The sequence below is a fragment of the Oncorhynchus mykiss genome, chromosome 20, assembly GCF_013265735.2.
Source record: "Oncorhynchus mykiss isolate Arlee chromosome 20, USDA_OmykA_1.1, whole genome shotgun sequence".
Lineage (NCBI taxonomy): Eukaryota > Metazoa > Chordata > Actinopteri > Salmoniformes > Salmonidae > Oncorhynchus > Oncorhynchus mykiss.
Genome location: NC_048584.1, coordinates 38,144,925 through 38,168,865, shown reverse-complemented (window position 1 = coordinate 38,168,865; position 23,941 = coordinate 38,144,925). Strand labels below are relative to the sequence as shown.

The following is a 23,941-nucleotide window of genomic DNA, read 5'->3' as shown; positions in this document are numbered from 1 at the left end:
GGCTGTGGTGTTCAACTGCGTATGTACCAGTGCTAATACTCATCTAACACCCAATTGAGATATTATGTAACAGAAGCTATTAGCGATTTCCTATTTTTCTGGGTCGGCAGCAGAACGCCAGCGACATTCCCATTATATTCAAATCAGTCTGCCTCTCCCCCTGAAACACTCCCTGTTAAGTGTTTAATAATGAACGTGAGAGAGATTTACCATGTCATTTTCAGGCACTGCGTCCGTGCTTTGTGTTCCCCTAGGGACACCGTAGTAAATGAGTGCATTTTCATCATCGGCTAGAGGTAAGGGTTTAATATTACCATCCATCTGGAGCAGAGCGGGGAAAAGGGAGATTACTTTTTGTTTCCTTTCCTTCCCGAGGAAATCAGTGAGCTGTTACCCGACTTAATGAAACGATGATGGGTGGAAGGAACAAGGCGGCGGCTGAGATGGACTAGCTTTTTCAGAGCCTACACAATACCGAGGCTGGGTTTAAACGCACAGACACACAAATCATTTCTTCAGGTGGGATAATTAAGTCGATCTAATGAACAATCTTTCAGAGAATCATTATAACGAGCTTCACTAGCAGGTAATCCGCTAAACTCTGTCGTCGACCCCCCTTCCTCCCTGGCAAAGAGAAGAGGCCACCAGTCTCAAGTGTCCCTGCCAACCGCTTGTTCCCAGAAGTGCACATGAGGCACAGCAGGGACCGAGATAGGCTACGCAGCTACCCAGCCACGCAACACTCACTCTCTGTAATCACACTCAAGAACCGTTAAGAGGCTGGGAGCACACACACACACACACACAGACAGAAGCGTCCATTAATCAGTAAGTGCCGAAGAGAGCAGGCTCAAAGGAGTGTGACTATGGCCCGGAAATGACTTTTTGTGCGTGTCTGCCTGCGTGTGTTTGTGTCTCTGCTGGGAGTGGACCATCAGATCTCCCGTCTGCAACTCGCTGTTAGCTGGGCTTCCTGTTCGTGCCATCAAACCCCTGCAACGTATCCAGACCAGTAGCCCTTCCCAAGTTCTCCCATGTCACCCTGCTCCTCTGCACACTTCATTGGCTTCCAGTCGAAGCTTGCATCCACTACAAGACCATGGTGCTTTGCTATGGAGTACTAAGTGCCCCTCCCTACCTTCAGGCTATGCTCAAACCCTACACCCCAACCCAGGCACTCCGTCGGCCACCACTGGTCTCTTGGCTGCTCCTGCTAAGCCCAGTCCAAGCTCTTGCTTTCCTGTCACCCCAATGGTGGAACCAGCTTCCTCTCAGAAGCCAGGTCAGCCCACCCCCCCCAGAAGCCAGGTCAGCTTCCCCCCCAGAAGCCAGGTCAGCTTCCCCCCCAGAAGCCAGGTCAGCTCCCCTCCCAGAAGCCAGGTCAGCTCCCCCCCCAGAAGCCAGGTCAGCTCCCCCCCCAGAAGCCAGGTCAGCTCCCCCCCCAGAAGCCAGGTCTGCTCCCCCCCCAGAAGCCAGGTCAGCTCCCCCCCCAGAAGCCAAGTCAGCACCCACCCCAGAAGCCAGGTCAGCACCCCCCCCAGAAGCCAGGTCAGCATCCCCCCCAGAAGCCAGGTCAGCACCCCCCCCCCAGAAGCAAGGTCAGCACCCCCCCCAGAAGCCAGGTCAGCTCCCCCCCAGAAGCCAGGTCAGCACCCACCCCAGAAGCCAGGTCAGCACCCCCCCCCAGAAGCCAGGTCAGCACCCCCCCCAGAAGCCAGGTCAGCACCCCCCCCCAGAAGCCAGGTCAGCACCCCCCCAGAAGCCAGGTCAGCACCCCCCCCAGAAGCCAGGTCAGCACCCCCCCCAGAAGCCAGGTCAGCACCCCCCCCCAGAAGCCAGGTCAGCACCCCCCCAGAAGCCAGGTAAACACCCCCCCCAGAAGCCAGGTCAGCACCCCCCCCCCCAGAAGCCAGGTCAGCACCCCCCCCAGAAGCCAGGTCAACACCCCCCCCCCAGAAGCCAGGTCAGCACCTCTTTCCCCCCAGAAGCCAGGTCAGCACCCCCCCCAGAAGCCAGGTCAGCACCCCCCCCCCCCCAGAAGCCAGGTCAACACCCCCCCCCAGAAGCCAGGTCAACACCCCCCCCCCAGAAGCCAGGTCAGCACCCCCCCCAGAAGCCAGGTCAGCACCTCTTTCCCCCCTTTACCACCTCTGACTCTGCCCTTTAAGGAAAAAGTGTACTGTCAATGCCTGTGATATGTGGTTGTCCCACCGAGGTTTAAGACAAATGTACTCACTGTAAAGGGCTCTGGATAAGAGAGTGTCTGCTAAATGACTCACATGTCAAATGTAATGTAAAAAAAAAAAAAAAGGTCACACCACAGGCTTGCCTGCCCACCAAGCGGCCCATGGGAGTCCAATGGTTTTTTTAGGGTGACGCTGTAGAGACGCTGTGGCTTAAAGCACCACGTATCCATTTCCACAATGACTCCTCTTCTAGGTCGGCAACAATTAAATGGTAATTACCTTCCCTCCGGCTGCTTTATGAATAGGAGGACTGCCTCGTCAGCTCAGGGATTTGAACTTGCAACCTTTCGGTTACTAGTCCAACGCTCTAACCACTAGGCCACCCTGCCGCCCTCAATGCCTCAGTGTTTCCCTTGTAGACTGGCCTGCTGAAATTGTTTATTTTCTATTGGTTTAAATAGAATCCTTTGGGCAACAGAGGTTCTGTAGGTCGCTCTGATGGCTTTTGCATTCTGCCAGGAAATTGCAGTCCACACACACACACACTCTAACTAAGAGGACTGAGTAGTGGCAGGCAGTGCTCCCATCTCATATTGAAGCTTCAGAACCATAATACAACGTCACAACACATCAGCCTCCACACACCTGCACCTCCAGTGTACTGCGTTGTGTAACCATCGACTCAGTACACCCACCACGTGTCATGGTGCTACCCACTGAGAGGCAGAGGGGCACGGCAACCTGCAAGGGCACATTACACACCTTCTCTGTAACAGCTACCATGGGGGAGGCGCGTATGCCTCTGCAGGACACAATTAGCTGGCCTACATAACACTTCACATCAAATAAACAAATGTTATGCAATGTAGTTGAGGAAGTGGTCAAAGATCAGAATAAAGAGAGTAACCATGGTGATTCAAAGCATTTTGACAAGCTTGAAAAATGCAGTGGAGAAAAAGCAAGATGAACGACTCCCTTATTTCAGTGGACCGGACTTTTATAGGATCTACCCATGGCTGTCCCAACAATCTTACAACATCTCCTTGAGTGAGAGGCTTGAATCTCTGAAGCAGTAATTCAAGGTGACGTTCAGTTTATTTCTCCCCATCGCTGTATCTGTCTCCCTCCCTCCGAGCTTGGTTGTCCGAGGCAAGGCCCACAGTACCCGGGCCCACCCCTCCAGCCAGCAGCAGCACATCACCACCAGTACTAGAGCTAAGAATGACCCACCTCTCAGAACCTCGTATCTGGGAGCTAGTGAGAGATGGGATGGGTCCCTTATTCCCTTGATGATGCTGTTACAGTACCAGTCAAACGTTTGGACACATCTACTCATTCTAGGGTTTTCTGCATTGACAGACCTTCATGTCTTAAAGTAATGATGGACAGACACACCTGTTAATTGAAATGCATTCCAGGTGAATACCCCATGAAGTTGGTTGAGAGAATGCCAAGAGTGTACAAAGCTGTCATCAAGGCAAAGGGTGACCACTTTGAAGAATCTCAAATCTCAAATATATTTTGATTTGTTTAACACTTTAAAAAAAAAGTTACTACATGATTTCATGTTATTTCATAGTTTTGATTTCTTCACGATTATTCTACAATGTATAAAATAGTAAAAATTAAGAAAAACCCTTGAATGAGTAGGCATGTCCAAAGTTGAGACTGGTAGTGTATATATAGATGACTTGGCTAACGTCGGCAAGGTTACAGGTTGAAGGTTACGGAGTTCTTGTAGTAAGTTTTAGTCAACTTCTTCTGCTTCAGTAAAAGGGGCCATAAGAGAGACTTGCTCAGCCTAAATCTCCTCTTGGATTAGATTATCTATCCATCTTCGACACCTGCTGGGCTGTGGCCAATGGGATGATACAGTATTTATCTGGCTCTGGAGTATCACCAGCCACCTTCCCCTACGGTGAACGTTTGACCCACCAGCTGGCATTGTCCATAGGCTGACTGGGGACTCAGTCTGTCTGTTTCGTTCACAGTAGCACGCTAAACGAAACCTGAGGCTCTTTGGAAGCACACACACACACCCCTTATCCCCCCTCCGAACTCTCACCTGCATCTCCTTGTCTCCGTACTTGGAAGGGTTCTTGCTGCCCTGGCTCTTCCTGCGGAGCTTCTTCAGTTCTGCCTGACACTTCTCCAGACTCTCTCCTTTACTCTTGTGCTCCATCTGGTACTTCTTCAGAGCCGCCTGTAGGTGGGAGTATAGAGTCGGTTTTAACATAGCTATACAGTCATTGGCTTCCCTAGACTAGTGTTCTACCACAATGGTTAGGTGTTGAGTCCCATTTCAAACCACCTGACCACCTTCTATTCGCTGATTGATGCAATGTGGCATAATGCAGGGGAATGAGTTAGTCTGGCATCATAGGGACTTGGCTGATCTCTCTTCCCCCACCCACCCACACACAGTCTGTCCCCAGTGGCTATAGGACTTATTGTGTTCCAAACCACTGCCTTTGTGTTTCACTCATTCACCTCTGCCAAGAGTTAACGCAATCCTGTGGCCTGGCCTGTCTGCCGGTCGGCCAGCCCTTCACAAAACAATGTTTCCAATATTTTATTTCTGTTTGATGGAAAAACCTAGCTGAGCATGGCTAATTACTTTAGTCGATGCTGAAATAACAGAGCCAAGCAGAGAGAGAAAGGACACAAAAGGGGGAGAGGGAACAGGGGAACATATGGTTTTCTGATCGGCTGCCAGACTGCCAAAGTACGGCCTCAAATGAACTGACGAGGTCAATATGAATTTCAAACAGAGGACAGCATTATTTTATTACTGACTTTGTTTATGAATATCCAGTACTGAGCCTTTATTTAAGCTTCCCCAATTCCACTACAAAATTCTCTTCAATAAATCTCTAGAAATGGGTTTATCCCTTAAATAAAGCTTGAACTACTACTTCTTCTTATTTTCTTCAAATATGTCATAATTCATGATTCGGAAAGTAAGAGAAGAAAGTAATTTGTAACTTTATTGCTGAGTGGTTATGATGAAAACCAGTGGGAAATTAAAAGAAGTGCTCAGAGAGCCGTGGAGTCTGTCTCTAGCGGATGATTTGATGATAAATGTGGATCCGTAGGGAGGCCTAGCTAGCCACCGTGGAATATAATTAGAGCACCTGTCTGTATCAACGCTTTCTAAACGCGGCCCTCCCATCAGAATACACAACCACTGACACAGAATTATATAAAAGGCATTATATAAAACTGAACTAAAAAATTTTTTGATTGACTCTGCGGTAACGTCATAAGAAAACTGCTAATATAAAGATAATTATAGGTAATAAAAAAAGATATAAGTATTTGTAAAGGGAAGCTCACTTAAACACCTCTGTGTTCTAGTTCAAAGTGAAGGTGAGAAGACATAAAAGGTGTATTCTGAAGGCGATAAACAGGTACTAAACAGGTGATAAACAGGTGATAAACAGGTACTAAACAGGTACTAAACAGGTGTTAAACAGGTACTAAACAGGTGTTAAACAGGTACTAAACAGGTACTAAACAGGTGTTAAACAGGTGTTAAACAGGTACTAAACAGGTGTTAAACAGGTACTAAACAGGTACTAAACAGGTGTTAAACAGGTGTTAAACAGGTACTAAACAGGTACTAAACATGTGTTAAACAGGTACTAAACAGGTGTTAAACAGGTGTTAAACAGGTACTAAACAGGTACTAAACAGGTACTAAACAGGTACTAAACAGGTACTAAACAGGTACTAAACAGGTACTAAACAGGTATTAAACAGGTATTAAACAGGTACTAAACAGGTACTAAACAGGTACTAAACAGGTACTAAACAGGTACTGAACAGGTGTTAAACAGGTACTAAACAGGTGTTAAACAGGTACTAAACAGGTACTAAACAGGTACTAAACAGGTGTTAAACAGGTACTAAACAGGTACTAAACAGGTGTTAAACAGGTACTAAACAGGTACTAAACAGGTACTAAACAGGTACTAAACAGGTACTAAACAGGTACTAAACAGGTACTAAACAGGTACTAAACAGGTACTAAACAGGTACTAAACAGGTACTAAACAGGTACTAAACAGGTACTAAACAGGTATTAAACAGGTATTAAACAGGTACTAAACAGGTACTAAACAGGTACTAAACAGGTACTAAACAGGTACTAAACAGGTACTGAACAGGTGTTAAACAGGTACTAAACAGGTGTTAAACAGGTACTAAACAGGTGTTATAATATAATATAATTAACCAAAAATCTAGCTTTGTGTACAAAATCAACAGTAAAAGACGGAAAAATTAAACTTAAGTGCGGGAAGCATAGAAATCGCACAGATAGAACAAATCTACTGGTTCTTAGACTAGCGTTCAATTAGACTGACAAATCTATAACTCAGATTTCTATGCGAATTTGATCTGGCCCTAAAATGAGGTTTGTCTCGGACAACAACAAAACGGTGTGCTATTGGGGGGGTACACTGGAGGACTGCGGTTGCGAAACCACTGGTCTAAGGACACTAACATTCAGGTAGCGTGCATCCAGCTCCACCTTCTTCTCCAGCTCGGTTAGAAGCTCATTGTGGAACGACTTCAGCTAGGAGGAAAGAGAGGACCACAAAGAGTTAATGATCACATAAGATATACTCACACGTCATAACAACAGGCGGGAAGGAGTACAACTTGCCTCAGGATGTACTTTCTCAAAAACTGCCAAACCAGACTTGTTTGCTTAAACAAAAACACACCCTACTATTTTGGATGCTGTCGGTGTTGTGGTGTCAACATGACTTGATGAGCCAAGATTGTCTTGATATCGGACCAGGCCCAAAGGACTAGGGAAAGTTGTATAGTACCAGTATGTGAATTATGTCTAACTTCATGCCAGTATTGAGATTGTGTGTGTTGTAAGGAAGTACATGTTCACAATTGACTTTAGCATGTATGGAGACAAAGAGCAGTCCCACACCAGGCAGTACTGAAATGTCACAAAACAAACAACCAAATCAAAGGTAAAACATCCCAAATGAACACACGCTAAGACGATAGCTTCAGATCACTGAGGGAGTCCTCACACACTGGCTCTGATGAATAAAAAATAAAAAACAAGGCAGGCCCCTACAGTCTGCCTTGGAGTGCACTACATTTGACCAGAGCATATGGGCTCTGGTAGTAGTAGACTTCATAGGGAATAGGGTGCCATCTGGGACTAAAACGGTATCAAAGTCGCTAGGTTTGTTTTCTTCCCTTATCGTCCTAGTTAGTAGCGCCAAGTCTAGAGCAGTAATATTTTCTTAACTTCTATCGGTTGGCTGTGTGCTGAAAGAGCAGGAACAGGCGAGATGTGAGAATATATTCAAACAATAGTTAAAAGGCCAGTAGTTGATTGTTTGTGTGTGTGTGTGTGTGTGTGTGTGTGTGTGTGTGTGTGTGTACAGTAGCGCTCTGTTCTATGTTGGTCTGACAGAAGCTCTGGATGTCCTCTCCCGTTCCTCTGAAATTAACAATGAATAACAAAGCTTCATTTGACATCTTTCTGAGTTTTTATTTATTTTATTTTACCTTTATTTAACCAGGCAAGTCAGTTAAGAACAAATTCTTATTTTCAATGACGGCCTGGGAACAGTGGGTTAACTGCCTGTTCAGGGGCAGAACGACAGATTTGTACCTTGTCAGCTCGGGGGTTTGAACTCGCAACCTTCCGGTTACTAGTCCAACGCTCTAACCACTAGGCTACCCTGCCGCCCCTGTGAGTGAGGACCCGTCCTTTAGTTCCTCTGGACGGAACGCTCAGAGGCGGTCGTGTGTGAGACAGGTGCTTCGGAGGTGGTTGTGGGTAGTCAGTGACAGTAGCTCAAATGACACGGAATTACAAGCTTTTTCACAGTCTCTACATTTTTCCGGCGTCAATTGGGTGAGATGCTGGAGCAGCTTCATCATCCTTCTCTATGGAGCGATTTCAGTACCAACAGAAATTTGATTTTACTTCCATAAATGTTTATTTGTATTAGGATATTGAATTTGAATTTAGTAATTAAATTCATGAAATTAATTTGTATTTCATAGTTTGAAACGACATAGACTTTATATTGCATTCAGACTTATTGATGTGGGGCTATTCAAATAGATTCTTATGGGGGACAAACAGTTTTTTTTGGTGACATTCCCTTCTAATGTGTCTACGGGCAGTGTGGTCAGCATGTAACTGGTCCTGCCACCCGGGCAGTGTGGTCAGCATGTAGCTGGTCCTGTAACACGGGCAGTGTGGTCAGCATGTAACTGGTCCTGTAACACGGGCAGTGTGGTCAGCATGTAGCTGGTCCTATAACACGGGCAGTGTGGTCAGCATGTAACTGGTCCTGCCACACGGGCAGTGTGGTCAGCATGTAACTGGTCCTGCCACACGGGCAGTGTGGTCAGCATGTAACTGGTCCTGCCACACGGGCAGTGTGGTCAGCATGTAACTGGTCCTGCCACACGGGCAGTGTGGTCAGCATGTAGCTGGTCCTGTAACACGGGCAGTGTGGTCAACATGTAACTGGTCCTGTAACACGGGCAGTGTGGTCAGCATGTAACTGGTCCTGTAACACGGGCAGTGTGGTCAGCATGTAACTGGTCCTGCCATACGGGCAGTGTGGTCAGCATGTAACTGGTCCTGCCACACGGGCAGTGTGGTCAGCATGTAACTGGTCCTGCCACACGGGCAGTGTGGTCAGCATGTAACTGGTCCTGCCACACGGGCAGTGTGGTCAGCATGTAGCTGGTCCTGTAACACGGGCAGTGTGGTCAACATGTAACTGGTCCTGTAACACGGGCAGTGTGGTCAGCATGTAACTGGTCCTGTAACACGGGCAGTGTGGTCAGCATGTAACTGGTCCTGCCATACGGGCAGTGTGGTCAGCATGTAACTGGTCCTGTAACACGGGCAGTGTGGTCAGCATGTAATTGGTCCTGTAACACGGGCAGTGTGGTCAGCATGTAACTGGTCCTGTAACACGGGCAGTGTGGTCAGCATGTAACTGGTCCTGTAACACGGGCAGTGTGGTCAGCATGTAACTGGTCCTGTAACACGGGCAGTGTGGTCAGCATGTAACTGGTCCTGTAACACGGGCAGTGTGGTCAGCATGTAACTGGTCCTGTAACACGGGCAGTGTGGTCAGCATGTAACTGGTCCTGTAACACGGGCAGTGTGGTCAGCATGTAGCTGGTCCTGTAACACGGGCAGTGTGGTCAGCATGTAGCTGGTCCTGTAACACGGGCAGTGTGGTCAGCATGTAACTGGTCCTGTAACACGGGCAGTGTGGTCAGCATGTAGCTGGTCCTGTAACACGGGCAGTGTGGTCAGCATGTAGCTGGTCCTGTAACACGGGCAGTGTGGTCAGCATGTAGCTGGTCCTGTAACACGGGCAGTGTGGTCAGCATGTAACTGGACCTGCGCAGCCTGTGATCATCATATAAGGGATCAGAAGGCACATTCATGTTCCAGACAGTCTCAGCTTTCAGGAATGGGGTTATAATAGCTTATAGCTAAAACAGTTCAAACGATAGAGCCAAATTCATTAGGGAGAAAATAAATTCAACATGACACTTCAGAAACTGCCAGTAGCTTGGGTTTACCTCTCCTGGCTGGCAAAGTACCAGGATGATGTCTCTGGTTTTGAGTCTGAATTTAAAGCACTACATTTGAAAACTGAAATTGAATGCATCTGAAAAGTTGAATATGAGAAACTTTGATAAACTTCAAATGACAGTTTTTAAACTTGATACACAGACAATGAATGCAATAGCTACCATATTGAAATTAAATATATACATGTTTCATTTGAATATTCAATCAAACTGAAATAGAATTTTAAATGCAATAAAAATAATAATAATTATAATAATACTAATAATAAATGAAACAAGTTCAATTTATGAATTCAATGATTACATTTGTGCATTACAAATTATATAAATATAAAATTCTAATTCAATATCCTAATGCCAAGTCATCCAGTTCTCCTCACCATATCTTCAAGCTGTATCTGGATCTGCCTGTGGACCTCAGCCATCTGAAACAGCACATCCCCTAAAGAGAAGACCGGGAGGGAAAGAAAGAGAATTCTATTAACTCTTCCAAGGTGTCACTGAAAGCTACATCAACGTGCAAACAAGACCATGCAGCCAAACAAAAAACACAGAAGACTGGTGGAGGGAGGGAGACGAGGGAGGAGGAGGAGGAGGAGGAGGAGGAGGAATAATGAACAGGATGGAACGTCAGTCAAGTCACGAGCAAAACAGAACTGAAAAAAACACTGAAAAAGAGTAGAACAAGAAGACAACAGAAACAGAGCATGTAAATCAAAGTATCAATGATAATATTAGCTTTATATTAATAGTATTGAGAATATACAAATACTCCATATGAGATATAAATAAAAATTAGTTCCACACAGGAATTAGTCAATATTTTATACTAAGAGAGAAAGAGAGTGCTCTGCACTAAATAAAACACAGAAATACTCCAAACAAAAAGCAGAACCAAGAGAAAAGCCTAAAAACAAAAAGATAAGAGAGAATAAAAAAGGTGATTCATGCAGCCAGGGAGATTAAATGCGTTCGTTTTAAGATACCTACATGCTGCCTCTTCTGAATATGCAATGCATTGTAAAAAAAAAAAGGAACAAAAATATATAGTTTGAGCGACAGACGGATAGAAGAGACCTGGAGAGACAGACAGATCAAACTACCCCAGAGAGACAGACAGATCAAACTACCCCAGAGAAGAGACCTGGAGAGACAGACAGATCAAACTACCTCAGAGAAGAGACCTGGAGAGACAGACAGATCAAACTACCCCAGAGAAGAGACCTGTTTCCAAATAGGTTCCCCAGATATAGGAATGAAACACACGATGGGTTACACACCACACACACACACAATGACTTATTGGAATTAATTGACTATCCACTTGTCAATTAAAAAGGAGTAATATCTAACCTCATCCTGCTCGCTGTGTGTAGTACGCTGCCCTGAACCATTTTATGATGTCTGTGGTCACTCAAGAGTCTTTCACAGGTCAGTAACTGGGGTTATGAAACAGGTGGGGAAGGAGAGGAGGTGAGGGTAGAACCAAGGGGATAGGTTGATACTTCCTATAGAACTAAGGGGAACATTCTAGAAGGGTCTTTCTTTAATGACATCACAGCATAAAGAGGCTTATCAGGAAGTGCTAAGGTAATCAAGCTGACTAAGTGAAAAGGGGATGTGGGAGAAGGGAAGGATGGGAACCTTCCAACAAGGCCTGGACCGGATTCAGGTGATAAAATCCACAGAAACAGCATGCAAAACTGGTAAAAGTACACAAAAATGGTAGGAGATTATTTGGGAAGCGATTACATTGTTAGCTGCACAGTACACACACTTAATCTTTAACCAACCAGCCACACACAGACGTACACACACACACACACACACAGATGGGGACACACAGAGGCATAGCCAGTACAGTACAATCCCCCTAACAAAAGGACAGTGAAAGTCCTACAGAGGCCTGCCTCCCTCCCCTCAATCCATACAGAATGCCTATGAAAGCCAGGGTAGGTACATAGCAGTGGTTATTCCACTGCCTGAGGCTGGACACAGTGAGGTAGATAAATATGTCAGCGTCAGCTTCCAACCTCAGTCTGGTTTTGGCTGGCTTCCAAAGCACTCTCCATCTCATCAAATCGATGAAGAACCCCTGGCCTCGCTGTCGAGGGGAATATGACAATGTATCTCAATATGTCTCCACTGAATCGACACATTTACTGAACTCAATCAGTGAGCAACATAGCACAACATTTTTCCATATTGGACACGCACAAATACACAAAGTGCACACACACACACACACACACACAACACCCTGTAAATCAGCACCATTTATAGGTCGGGTTCCATGCCAAGGAGGACAGTGCTGATTCATCACACTGAGACCACCAGAAGATCACACTGTCCACCCACCACCCTCCTTCCTCCACCCACCACCCACCTTCCTCCACCCACCTTCCTCCTCCACCCACCTCCACCCACCACCCTCCTTCCTCCACCACCCTCCTTCCTCCACCACCCTCCTTCCTCCACCCACCACCCTCCTTCCTCCACCCACCTTCCTCCTCCCTCCACCCACCTTCCTCCTCCACCCACCTTCCTCCTCCACCCACCACCTACCTTCCTCCACCCACCACCCTCCTCCTTCCTCCACCACCCTCCTTCCTCCACCACCCTCCTTCCTCCACCACCCTCCTTCCTCCACCACCCTCCACCACCCTCCTTCCTCCACCCACCATGCTAATACCACTGTCCATCCATCAAACACCTTCCTCCTCCTCCTCCTACCACGCTAATACCACTGTCCATCCATCAACCACCTTCCTCCTCCACCCACCATGCTAATACCACTGTCCATCCATCAACCACCTTCCTCCTCCTCCTCCTACCACGCTAATACCACTGTCCATCCATCAACCACCTTCCTCCTCCTCCCACCACGCTAATACCACTGTCCATCCATCAACCACCTTCCTCCTCTTCCTCCTCCTCCCACCATGCTAATACCACTGTCCATCCATCAACCACCTTCCTCCTCCTCCTCTTCCTCCTCCACCCACCATGCTAATACCACTGTCCATCCAACCACCTTCCTCCTCCTCCCACCACGCTAATACCACTGTCAATCCATCAACCACCTTCCTCCTCTTCCTCCTCCTCCCACCATGCTAATACCACTGTCCATCCATCAACCACCTTCCTCCTCCTCCTCTTCCTCCTCCACCCACCATGCTAATATCACTGTCCATCCAACCACCTTCCTCCTCCTCCTACCACGCTAATACCACTGTCCATCCATCAACCACCTTCCTCCTCCTCCCACCACGCTAATACCACTGTCCATCCATCAACCACCTTCCTCCTCCTCCCACCATGCTAATACCACTGTCCGTCCATCCATCAACCACCTTCCTCCTCCTCCTCCTCCTCCTCCCACCATGCTAATACCACTGTCCATCCATAAACCACCTTCCTCCTCCCACCATGCTAATACCACTGTTCATCCATCAACCACCTTCCTCCTCTTCCTCCCACCATGCTAATACCACTGTCCATCCATCAACCACCTTCCTCCTCCTCCTCCCACCATGCTAATACCACTGTCCATCCATCAACCACCTTCCTCCTCCCACCATGCTAATACCACTGTCAATCCATCAACCACCTTCCTCCTCTTCCTCCCACCATGCTAATACCACTGTCCATCCATCAACCACCGTCCTCCTCCTCCTCCCACCACGCTAATACCACTGTCCATCCATCAACCACCTTCCTCCTCCTCCCACCATGCTAATACCACTGTCCATCCATCAACCACCTTCCTCCTCCACCCACCATGCTAATACCACTGTCCATCCATCAACCACCTTCCTCCTCCACCCACCATGCTAATACCACTGTCCATCCATCAACCACCGTCCTCCTCCTCCTACCATGCTAATACCACTGTTCATCCATCAACCACCTTCCTCCTCCTCCTCCTCCTCTTCCTCCCACCATGCTAATACCACTGTCCATCCATAAACCACCTTCCTCCTCTTCCTCCCACCATGCTAATACCACTGACCATCCATCAACCACCGTCCTCCTCCCACCACGCTAATACCACTGTCCATCCATCAACCACCGTCCTCCTCCTCCCACCACGCTAATACCACTGTCCATCCATCAACCACCTTCCTCCTCCACCCACCATGCTAATACCACTGTCCATCCATCAACCACCGTCCTCCTCCTCCTACCATGCTAATACCACTGTCCATCCATCAACCACCGTCCTCCTCCTCCTACCATGCTAATACCACTGTCCATCCATCAACCACCTTCCTCCTCCTCCTCCCACCACGCTAATACCACTGTCCATCCATCAAACACCGTCCTCCTCCTCCTACCATGCTAATACCACTGTCCATCCATCAACCACCGTCCTCCTCCTCCTACCATGCTAATACCACTGTCCATCCATCAACCACCGTCCTCCTCCTCCCACCACGCTAATACCACTGTCCATCCATCAACCACCTTCCTCCTCCACCCACCATGCTAATACCACTGTCCATCCATCAACCACCGTCCTCCTCCTCCTACCATGCTAATACCACTGTCCATCCATCAACCACCTTCCTCCTCCTACCACGCTAATACCACTGTCCATCCATCAACCACCTTCCTCCTCCACCCACCATGCTAATACCACTGTCCATCCATCAACCACCGTCCTCCTCCTCCTACCATGCTAATACCACTGTCCATCTAGGGATAAAATAGAGCGACACGATTAACTAGATTAGTGGGCGGGAACAAAATGAAGGGGAGGTAGGATATAACAGCACCAAGCTTTGAACAATGTGACTACATCACATGAAGATGACTGTGTGTGTGTGTGTGTGTGTGTGTGTGTGTGTGTGTGTGTGTGTGTGTGTGTCTGTGTCTGTGTCTGTGTCTGTGTCTGTGTGTGTGTGTGTGTGTGTGTGTTCAAGCAGATGCTGTGCGAAGTAGTGGTGCTGCTGCACACCCTGAAAAATCTGAATAATGTTTATTAATTAATTATTATTTTTATTTCACAAAAGTAGTGCCCTGGGCTTTTACAAGTATTATCAGACCGATTATAGATGTCTGCAGTATGTGCAAAAACATTTTCAGCATCTCCAATTTGGCAAAACAATTAATGGACAAAAAATACAAAACATCCACATCAAATTAAATATTTTTCTTGATCAAATAACAGAAAATATGACCATCCTTACAAACCACTTCATGGAAAATGTACTGTACATAGGTCAGTCATCTTGGTTTGTACCTGTAGACCTTCATCACCCTGAAGAAAGCAATGACCAATCCAGTAATTGAATACATTCAGCCATCAAGCGGTTTGTGATGATGTGGCTCATTTGGTAGAGTATGATGCTTGCAATGCCAGGGTTGTGGGTTTGATTCCCACAGGAAGACCAGTATGAAACATGTACTCACTCACTACTGTAAGTCGCTCTGGACGAGAGCGTCTACTAAAATGGAAAAGGAATGAATAGACCATTTCAATTTGTCACAGAAATAAAGTTGCATTTGAAAAATATTTCAAGACAACGGGAAAACTTATCAAGCAAATATGTTTTATATTCCACATGTATTATCAGATTAACTTATTTTGTAGAGATAATTAACAGACTGAAGTTACAAAATGCTGGTCAACACTCAAATAAAAATAATGTTTCTTCATAAAAGCAGTGCACCGGGCCTTTTCTAGTCCTGGTTTAACAGACCGATATAGACGTCTTCAGCGCGGGCATTTCTTTCTCTGCACCCCCTCAGCAAACAATAAATACAATCACAGCACCCCAAAAACTACTTCCCGCAGCTATGTACCTGTTTGTGAATGTCTAATCTCATGCTACTCCATCCTGACATCTGAAATATTGGTCTGCCTGTTTCTCTCTCCTGTCCCAGCAGGGAGCCTAAGCTTCTTAACCATAATCAGCCCAGATAACAACATCTGAAGCTTAGAGAGACTAAAGCGTATTGTTATGTGGTCTTAGTGGAGCCCCATCTTAAAAAAAAAAAATAGACAATTAATTAACACGATTAATGCCCCCAGCTGCTTTGTCTTGGCCGCTCAGGGCTTGTGGTCCCAAATGGCATCTTATTTCCTATATAATGCAAAACTTTTGACCAGGGCCATCCAAGACCTCTACACTGAGTATACAAAACATTAAGAACACCTTCCTAATATCGCGTTGTACCCCCTCCCCTCTCCTTTTACCCTCAGAACAGCCTCAGTTCCACAGGGATTCTGGCCCATGTCGACTCCAATACTTCCCACAGTTGTGTCAAGTTGGCTGGATGTCTTTTGGGTGGTGGAACATTCTTGATACACACAGGAAACTGTTGAGCTTGAAAATCCCAGCAGCGTTGCAGTTCTTGACACAAACCGGTGCGCCTGGCATCTACTACCATACCCCGTTCAAACGCACTTCAATCTTTTGTCTTGACCATTTACCTTCTGAATGGAACACGAACACAATCCATTTCTCAATTGTCTATTTAACCCGTCTCCTCCCCTTCATCTACACTGATAGAAGTGGATTTACCACTTAAAAAAAAATAATTCACCTGGAATGACCCGGTCAGTCTATGTCATGGAAAGAGCAGGTGTTCTTAATGTTTTGTAGACTCCGTGTATACCAGGTGGTGTCAAAGGAAGGGAAATTATAAAAGACTCCAGCCACCAAAGACAGATGTTCTCTCTGCTTCCATACAGCAGGCGGTACCGGTGCATCAAGTCTGACACCAACAGGCTCCTGAAACGCTTCTATCCCCAAAACCATATGACTGCTAAATAGCTAACTAGACTGAACAAAAATATAAACCCAACATGTAAAGTGTTGGTCCCATGCTTCATGAACTGAAATAAAAGATCCAAGAAATGTCCCATTGGCACAAAAAAAAGCTTATTTCTCTCAAATGCTGTGCACAAATTTGTTTACATCCCTGTTAGTGAGGATTTCTCCTCCTGACTGACAGGTATGGCATATCAAGAAGCTGATTAAACAGCATGATAATTACACAGGTGCACCTTGTGCGGGGTACAATAAAAAGGCCACTAAAATGTGCAGTTGTGTCACAGAACACAATTCAGATGTCTCAAGTTGAGGGAGCTTGCAATTGGCACGAGAAAGAGAGAAACAAAACAACAACAACGATCATCCATCAGCCAATGTTTCATGCTTTTTTAATCAGCAAATGAAATGTATAGAACAGAACTACTCATATCTCCGTCGTAGTAGAGCTGTTGCCAGCTAATTTAATATTAAATTTGTCATAAGCCACCTCCAACGTCATTTTAGAGAATTTGGCAGTAGGTCCAACTGGCCACACAACAGCAGACGAAGTGTAACCAAGCCAGCCCAGGACCTCCATATCCAGCTTCTTCACCTGCGGGATCGTCTGAGACCAGCCACCCAGACAGCTGATGAAACTGAGGAGTATTTCTGTCTGTATTCTGATTGGCTGGGTCTGGCTATCCAGTGGGTGAGCTTGGCTCCCAAGTGGGTGGACCTATGCCCTCCCAGGCCCACGCATGGCTGCACCCCTGCCCAGTCATGTGAAATCCATAGATTAGGGATTTAATTTCAATTGACTGGTTCCCTTATATGAACTGTAACTTAGTAAAATATTTCAAATTGTTGCATGTTCTGTTTATATTTTTGTTCCGTTTAAATGGTCCTTGTAGCCATTTTGTTACCCATCTGAGTTGACCCTTGTATTTACATTTTTCCACCGTCTCTATGCACACTCACAAGGCCCAACACACACAAACACACATATACCTGATGCCTAGTCACCTTACCCCGATACATATTCCCCCATCACACCAGTATCCCTGCACATTGTAGATAAGGTATTGAAATTGTCCCTGTATATAGTATGGTGTTGAACTGACCCAGTATGGTATTGAACTGACCCAGGATATGGTATTTAACTGACCCTGTATATAGTATGGTATTGAACTGACCCAGTATGGTATTGAACTGACCCAGTATGGTATTGAACTGACACAGTATATGGTATTGAACTGACCCAGTATATAGTATGGTATTGAACTGACCCAGTATATAGTATGGTATTGAACTGACACAGTATATGGTATTGAACTGACCCAGTATATAGTATGGTATTGAACTGACCCAGGATATAGTATGGTATTGAACTGACCCAGTATATAGTATGGTATTGAACTGACCCAGGATATAGTATGGTGTTGAACTGACCCAGGATATGGTATTGAACTGATCCTGTATATAGTATGGTATTGAACTGACCCAGTATATAGTATGGTATTGAACTGACCCAGGATATAGTATGGTGTTGAACTGACCCAGGATATGGTATTGAACTGATCCTGTATATAGTATGGTATTGAACTGACCCAGTATATAGTATGGTATTGAACTGACCCTGTATATAGTATGGTGTTGAACTGACCCAGTATGGTATTGAACTGACCCAGTATGGTATTGAACTGACCCAGTATATAGTATGGTATTGAACTGACCCTGTATATAGTATGGTATTGAACTGACCCAGTATGGTATTGAACTGACCCAGTATATAGTATGGTATTGAACTGACCCTGTATATAGTATGGTATTGAACTGACCCAGTATATGGTATTGAACTGACCCAGTATATAGTATGGTATTGAACTGACCCTGTATATAGTATGGTGTTGAACTGACCCAGTATATAGTATGGTATTGAACTGACCCAGTATATAGTATGGTATTGAACTGACCCAGTATATAGTATGGTATTGAACTGACCCAGTATATAGTATGATGTTGAACTGACCCAGGATATAGTATGGTGTTGAACTGACCCAGGATATGGTATTTAACTGACCCTGTATATAGTATGGTATTGAACTGACCCAGTATATGGTGTTGAACTGATCCAGTATATGGTATGGTGTTGAACTGACCCTGTATATAGTATGGTATTGAACTGACCCAGTATGGTATTGAACTGACCCAGTATGGTATTGAACTGACCCAGTATATAGTATGGTATTGAACTGACCCTGTATATAGTAATGGTGTTGAACTGACCCAGTATATAGTATGGTATTGAACTGACCCAGTATATAGTATGGTATTGAACTGACCCTGTATATAGTATGGTATTGAACTGACCCAGTATATGGTATTGAACTGACCCAGTATATAGTATGGTATTGAACTGACCCTGTATATAGTATGGTGTTGAACTGACCCAGTATATAGTATGGTATTGAACTGACCCAGTATATAGTATGGTATTGAACTGACCCAGTATATAGTATGATGTTGAACTGACCCAGGATATAGTATGGTGTTGAACTGACCCAGGATATGGTATTTAACTGACCCTGTATATAGTATGGTATTGAACTGACCCAGTATATGGTGTTGAACTGATCCAGTATATGGTATGGTGTTGAACTGACCCTGTATATAGTATGGTATTGAACTGACCCAGTATGGTATTGAACTGACCCAGTATGGTATTGAACTGACCCAGTATATAGTATGGTATTGAACTGACCCTGTATATAGTAATGGTGTTGAACTGACCCAGTATATAGTATGGTATTGAACTGACCCAGTATGGTATTGAACTGACCCAGTATATAGTATGGTATTGAACTGACCCAGTATATAGTATGGTGTTGAACTGACCCAGTATATAGTATGGTATTGAACTGACCCAGTATATAGTATGGTATTGAACTGACCCAGTATATAGTATGGTGTTGAACTTTGTTCTACCTCATGCTATTTTTAGTTCTACATTGATATCTGCGTTGTTGGGTTTAACGCTTGCAAGAAAGGCATTTCACTGTACTTGTGCACTGGGCTCCCCGAGTGGCGCAGCGGTCTAAGGCACTGCATCAGAGTGCAAGAGGCGTCACTACAATCCCTGGTTCGAATCCAGGCTGTATCACATCAGGCTGTGATTGGGAGTCCCATAGGGCGGCGCACAATTGACCCAGCATCGTACGGGTTTGGCCGGTGTAGGCTGTCATTGTAAATAAGAATTTGTTCTTAACTGACTTGCCTAGTTAAATAAAGGCTCAAACATAGGCATCTGGTAAAAAGTAGGTGCACTGTACAGGGATTAGGTCATTTGTCTTGTCCACTGCGATCGATTAGATTCTTAAGATGTCCCCTCAAGAGCCTAGTAAATCACAAAAATCATATTTGTTGTTTTCTTCTATTTTCCCCTTCAAACAAGATGCAAATTGGCTTCTAGGGGGTCGTGGAGCGGTTTGTCGAGTGAAAAATATAATTAGAGAAAGAAAAAAAGTGTTTGTGTATTTAGAAGAATACACACAAATAACTGTTTATAAATGCGCGAACGACAAAATACCATCTCTGGAGAAAAGGATGGACGCAGTTCAGGGCTCAGGAGTCGGTGTCTTGAAAAACTAGACTATTAGAATAACTCGAATATTTTGTTGTCGTTTAACGCTCTATAAACTTTTACCTCTGCATCAAAAACAGGAAAAGGTTACTAGCCCGGGGAGAGAAGACAGGATGTATAACCTAATACCAGAGCCTAGTGTTTTTCCCTAGACAGGATGTATAACCTAATACCAGAGCCTAGTGTTCTTCCCTAGACAGGATGTATAACCTAATACTAGAGCCTAGTGTGTTCTTCACCTAGACAGGATGTATAACATAATACCAGAGCCTAGTGTTCTTCCCTAGACAGGATGTATAACCTAATACTAGGGCCTAGTGTGTTTCCTAGACAGGACAAATAACCTAAAAGTAGAGTCTAGTGTTGTTCCTAGCAGTAGTGACTGAACACACAGTAGGCCTAGCATATCATTGCCAGGCATGAAACACACACACACACACACACAGAGTTCCAGACGCTGGTTCTAGTCCCACAGAGCGAAACCCAGAGACATTAGTAAGTTGTGTGTTACCCTCCCCTCTTGGTCACGGACTATTGTTGTTAAGGATTATGTTTGTGGCTCAGCCCAGTCCAAGCTCTTCTCTGTCCTGGAACCTCACATGGTGGAAAGCGCTTCCCCCTGGCACTAGGACACCAGATCATTGCCCGTCACTTTTGTGAACTACCACTCACACTGGAGTTCTCCCCAAAAACACTGGCTTTGCTGATAGCTACTCTATTGAGAAAAACAAGTACTTATACCATACCTGAGATGTGGTTGTCTCACCTAGCTATCTTAAGATGAATGCACTAACTGTAAACTGCTCTGGATAAGAGCATCTGCTAAATGACTACAATGTAAAACGTTAGCTAATTGTCAAATTGGGGAAACTGAGAATGAGTGTCTGAGATGAGACCGAGAGAAAAGAGTCAGAAATGTCTGTGACAGTGAGGTAACAGTTAGAGTCACACCAAGAGCTGGGTGAGAATGAGAGTAAATCTCAGAGAGGACAGGCTGATGTGAAAGACTCAGCGTCACACAAATAACCGACCTCCCAGAGAAAACTCAGGGTCACAGATAACTGAACTCTCAGAGAAAACTCAGGGTCTACTCAGAATGAGGGAAAAGCAGTGTAAAGTAAGGTTGGTGCAGGAGTGGGTACATGGTGCTCTTAAATAGCTCGTAATTGGTTTTTATGTGATTCAGAACAGAGGTCGGTCATTGCGTCCTTTCCTCTTCACTGGTTGGCATGGAGGGGTGTGTGTGTGTGTGTGTGTGTAAAATACACACACACATACATACATACCAGTGGTATAGTACCACAGAGCCCAGTAGTCACCATTAACAGGTTCATTAAGTCACTATCTGGCAGAGTAGCACCAGTACTAAGGACAGGTGGCATACCAGCTCAAGGACATATTTGACAAAGTCCAGCAGGCTGTTGAAAGCATATTGACACAGCATCACTTACTGCTGCAGTGGAAGAAAAAAAATTACAGAACAAAAATCGGCAAAGCTTGTGGATTTCACACATACCAGCTATGAAGCACAGACAAGCTGTGAATTCTCTCCCTCCCTCCCAGTCTTACAAAACAAAAAAAATGACTGAAAAATGTTCAGCGTACAAACATGAGTATATGAGTTTCACAGACTGACGGCAGAGAAGGGTTGAGAGAACGCTACCAGAGAAACAGGTGTGTGTTAGTGCTGTGTCTTTGATTAAAAAACTAAAGACAGCCGAGTACCCTCAGAGAGCTGTGATCAGAGAGCCCAGGTCTGAGGTGCTCTCTACCTCTCCCTCTCTCTACCTCTCCCTCTCTCTACCTCTCCCTCTCTCTACCTCTCCCTCTACCTCTACCTCTACCTCTACCTCTACCTCTACCTCTACCTCTACCTCTCCCTCTCCCTCTCTCTACCTCTACCTCTACCTCTACCTCTCCCTCTCTCTACCTCTACCTCTCCCTCTCTCTACCTCTACCTCTACCTCTCCCTCTCTCTACCTCTACCTCTACCTCTCTCTACCTCTACCTCTCCCTCTCTCTACCTCTACCTCTCCCTCTCTCTACCTCTCCCTCTCTCTACCTCTCCCTCTCTCTACCTCTACCTCTCTCTACCTCTACCTCTCTCTACCTCTACCTCTACCTCTCCCTCTCTCTACCTCTCTCTACCTCTCTCTACCTCTACCTCTACCTCTCCCTCTCTCTACCTCTCTCTACCTCTCTCTACCTCTACCTCTACCTCTCCCTCTCTCTACCTCTACCTCTACCTCTCCCTCTCTCTACCTCTACCTCTACCTCTACCTCTACCTCTCTCTACCTCTACCTCTCCCTCTCTCTACCTCTACCTCTCCCTCTCCCTCTCTCTACCTCTACCTCTACCTCTACCTCTCCCTCTCTCTACCTCTACCTCTCCCTCTCTCTACCTCTACCTCTACCTCTCCCTCTCTCTACCTCTACCTCTACCTCTCCCTCTCTCTACCTCTACCTCTACCTCTACCTCTACCTCTACCTCTCCCTCTCCCTCTCTCTACCTCTACCTCTACCTCTACCTCTCCCTCTCTCTACCTCTACCTCTCCCTCTCTCTACCTCTACCTCTACCTCTACCTCTCCCTCTCTCTACCTCTACCTCTACCTCTCCCTCTCTCTACCTCTACCTCTACCTCTACCTCTACCTCTCTCTACCTCTACCTCTCCCTCTCTCTACCTCTACCTCTCCCTCTCTCTACCTCTCCCTCTCTCTACCTCTCCCTCTCTCTACCTCTACCTCTCTCTACCTCTACCTCTCTCTACCTCTACCTCTACCTCTCTCTACCTCTCTCTACCTCTCTCTACCTCTACCTCTACCTCTCCCTCTCTCTACCTCTCTCTACCTCTCTCTACCTCTACCTCTACCTCTACCTCTACCTCTACCTCTACCTCTACCTCTACCTCTACCTCTACCTCTACCTCTACCTCTACCTCTACCTCTACCTCTACCTCTACCTCTCTCTACCTCTACCTCTCCCTCTCCCTCTCTCTACCTCTCTCTACCTCTACCTCTACCTCTACCTCTACCTCTCTCTACCTCTACCTCTACCTCTCCCTCTCTCTACCTCTCCCTCTCTCTACCTCTCCCTCTCTCTACCTCTACCTCTCTCTACCTCTACCTCTACCTCTCCCTCTCTCTACCTCTCTCTACCTCTCTCTACCTCTACCTCTACCTCTCCCTCTACCTCTACCTCTACCTCTACCTCTACCTCTACCTCTACCTCTACCTCTACCTCTCCCTCTCCCTCTCTCTACCTCTCTCTACCTCTACCTCTACCTCTCCCTCTCTCTACCTCTACCTCTACCTCTACCTCTACCTCTACCTCTACCTCTACCTCTACCTCTACCTCTACCTCTACCTCTACCTCTACCTCTACCTCTACCTCTACCTCTCTCTACCTCTACCTCTCCCTCTCCCTCTCTCTACCTCTCTCTACCTCTACCTCTACCTCTCCCTCTACCTCTACCTCTACCTCTACCTCTACCTCTACCTCTCCCTCTCTCTACCTCTACCTCTCCCTCTCTCTACCTCTACCTCTACCTCTACCTCTACCTCTACCTCTACCTCTCTCTACCTCTACCTCTCCCTCTCTCTACCTCTACCTCTCTCTACCTCTACCTCTACCTCTCCCTCTACCTCTACCTCTCCCTCTCTCTACCTCTCTCTACCTCTACCTCTACCTCTCCCTCTCTCTACCTCTCTCTACCTCTCCCTCTACCTCTACCTCTACCTCTA

The 23,941-nt window shown here is 46.0% G+C and overlaps 1 protein-coding gene across 4 annotated transcripts in view; it reads right to left on the bottom strand.

The window, feature by feature from the left end:
- The window catches only part of LOC110499447 (brain-specific angiogenesis inhibitor 1-associated protein 2-like), a 120,076-nt gene that overhangs the window by 35,105 nt on the left and 61,030 nt on the right, over positions 1-23,941 (bottom strand). For 2 of the 4 annotated variants that reach the window (XM_036956302.1, XM_036956304.1), the window contains 4 exons: positions 10,788-10,799; positions 10,178-10,239; positions 6,694-6,765; positions 4,252-4,389 (listed from right to left, as the gene is read on the bottom strand). In XM_036956302.1, the coding sequence (XP_036812197.1) occupies positions 4,252-4,389; positions 6,694-6,765; positions 10,178-10,239; positions 10,788-10,799 (284 nt within the window). The remainder of the gene's footprint in view (positions 1-4,251; positions 4,390-6,693; positions 6,766-10,177; positions 10,240-10,787; positions 10,800-23,941) is intronic. The other 2 variants (XM_036956303.1, XM_036956305.1) reach the window with 1 other exon arrangement.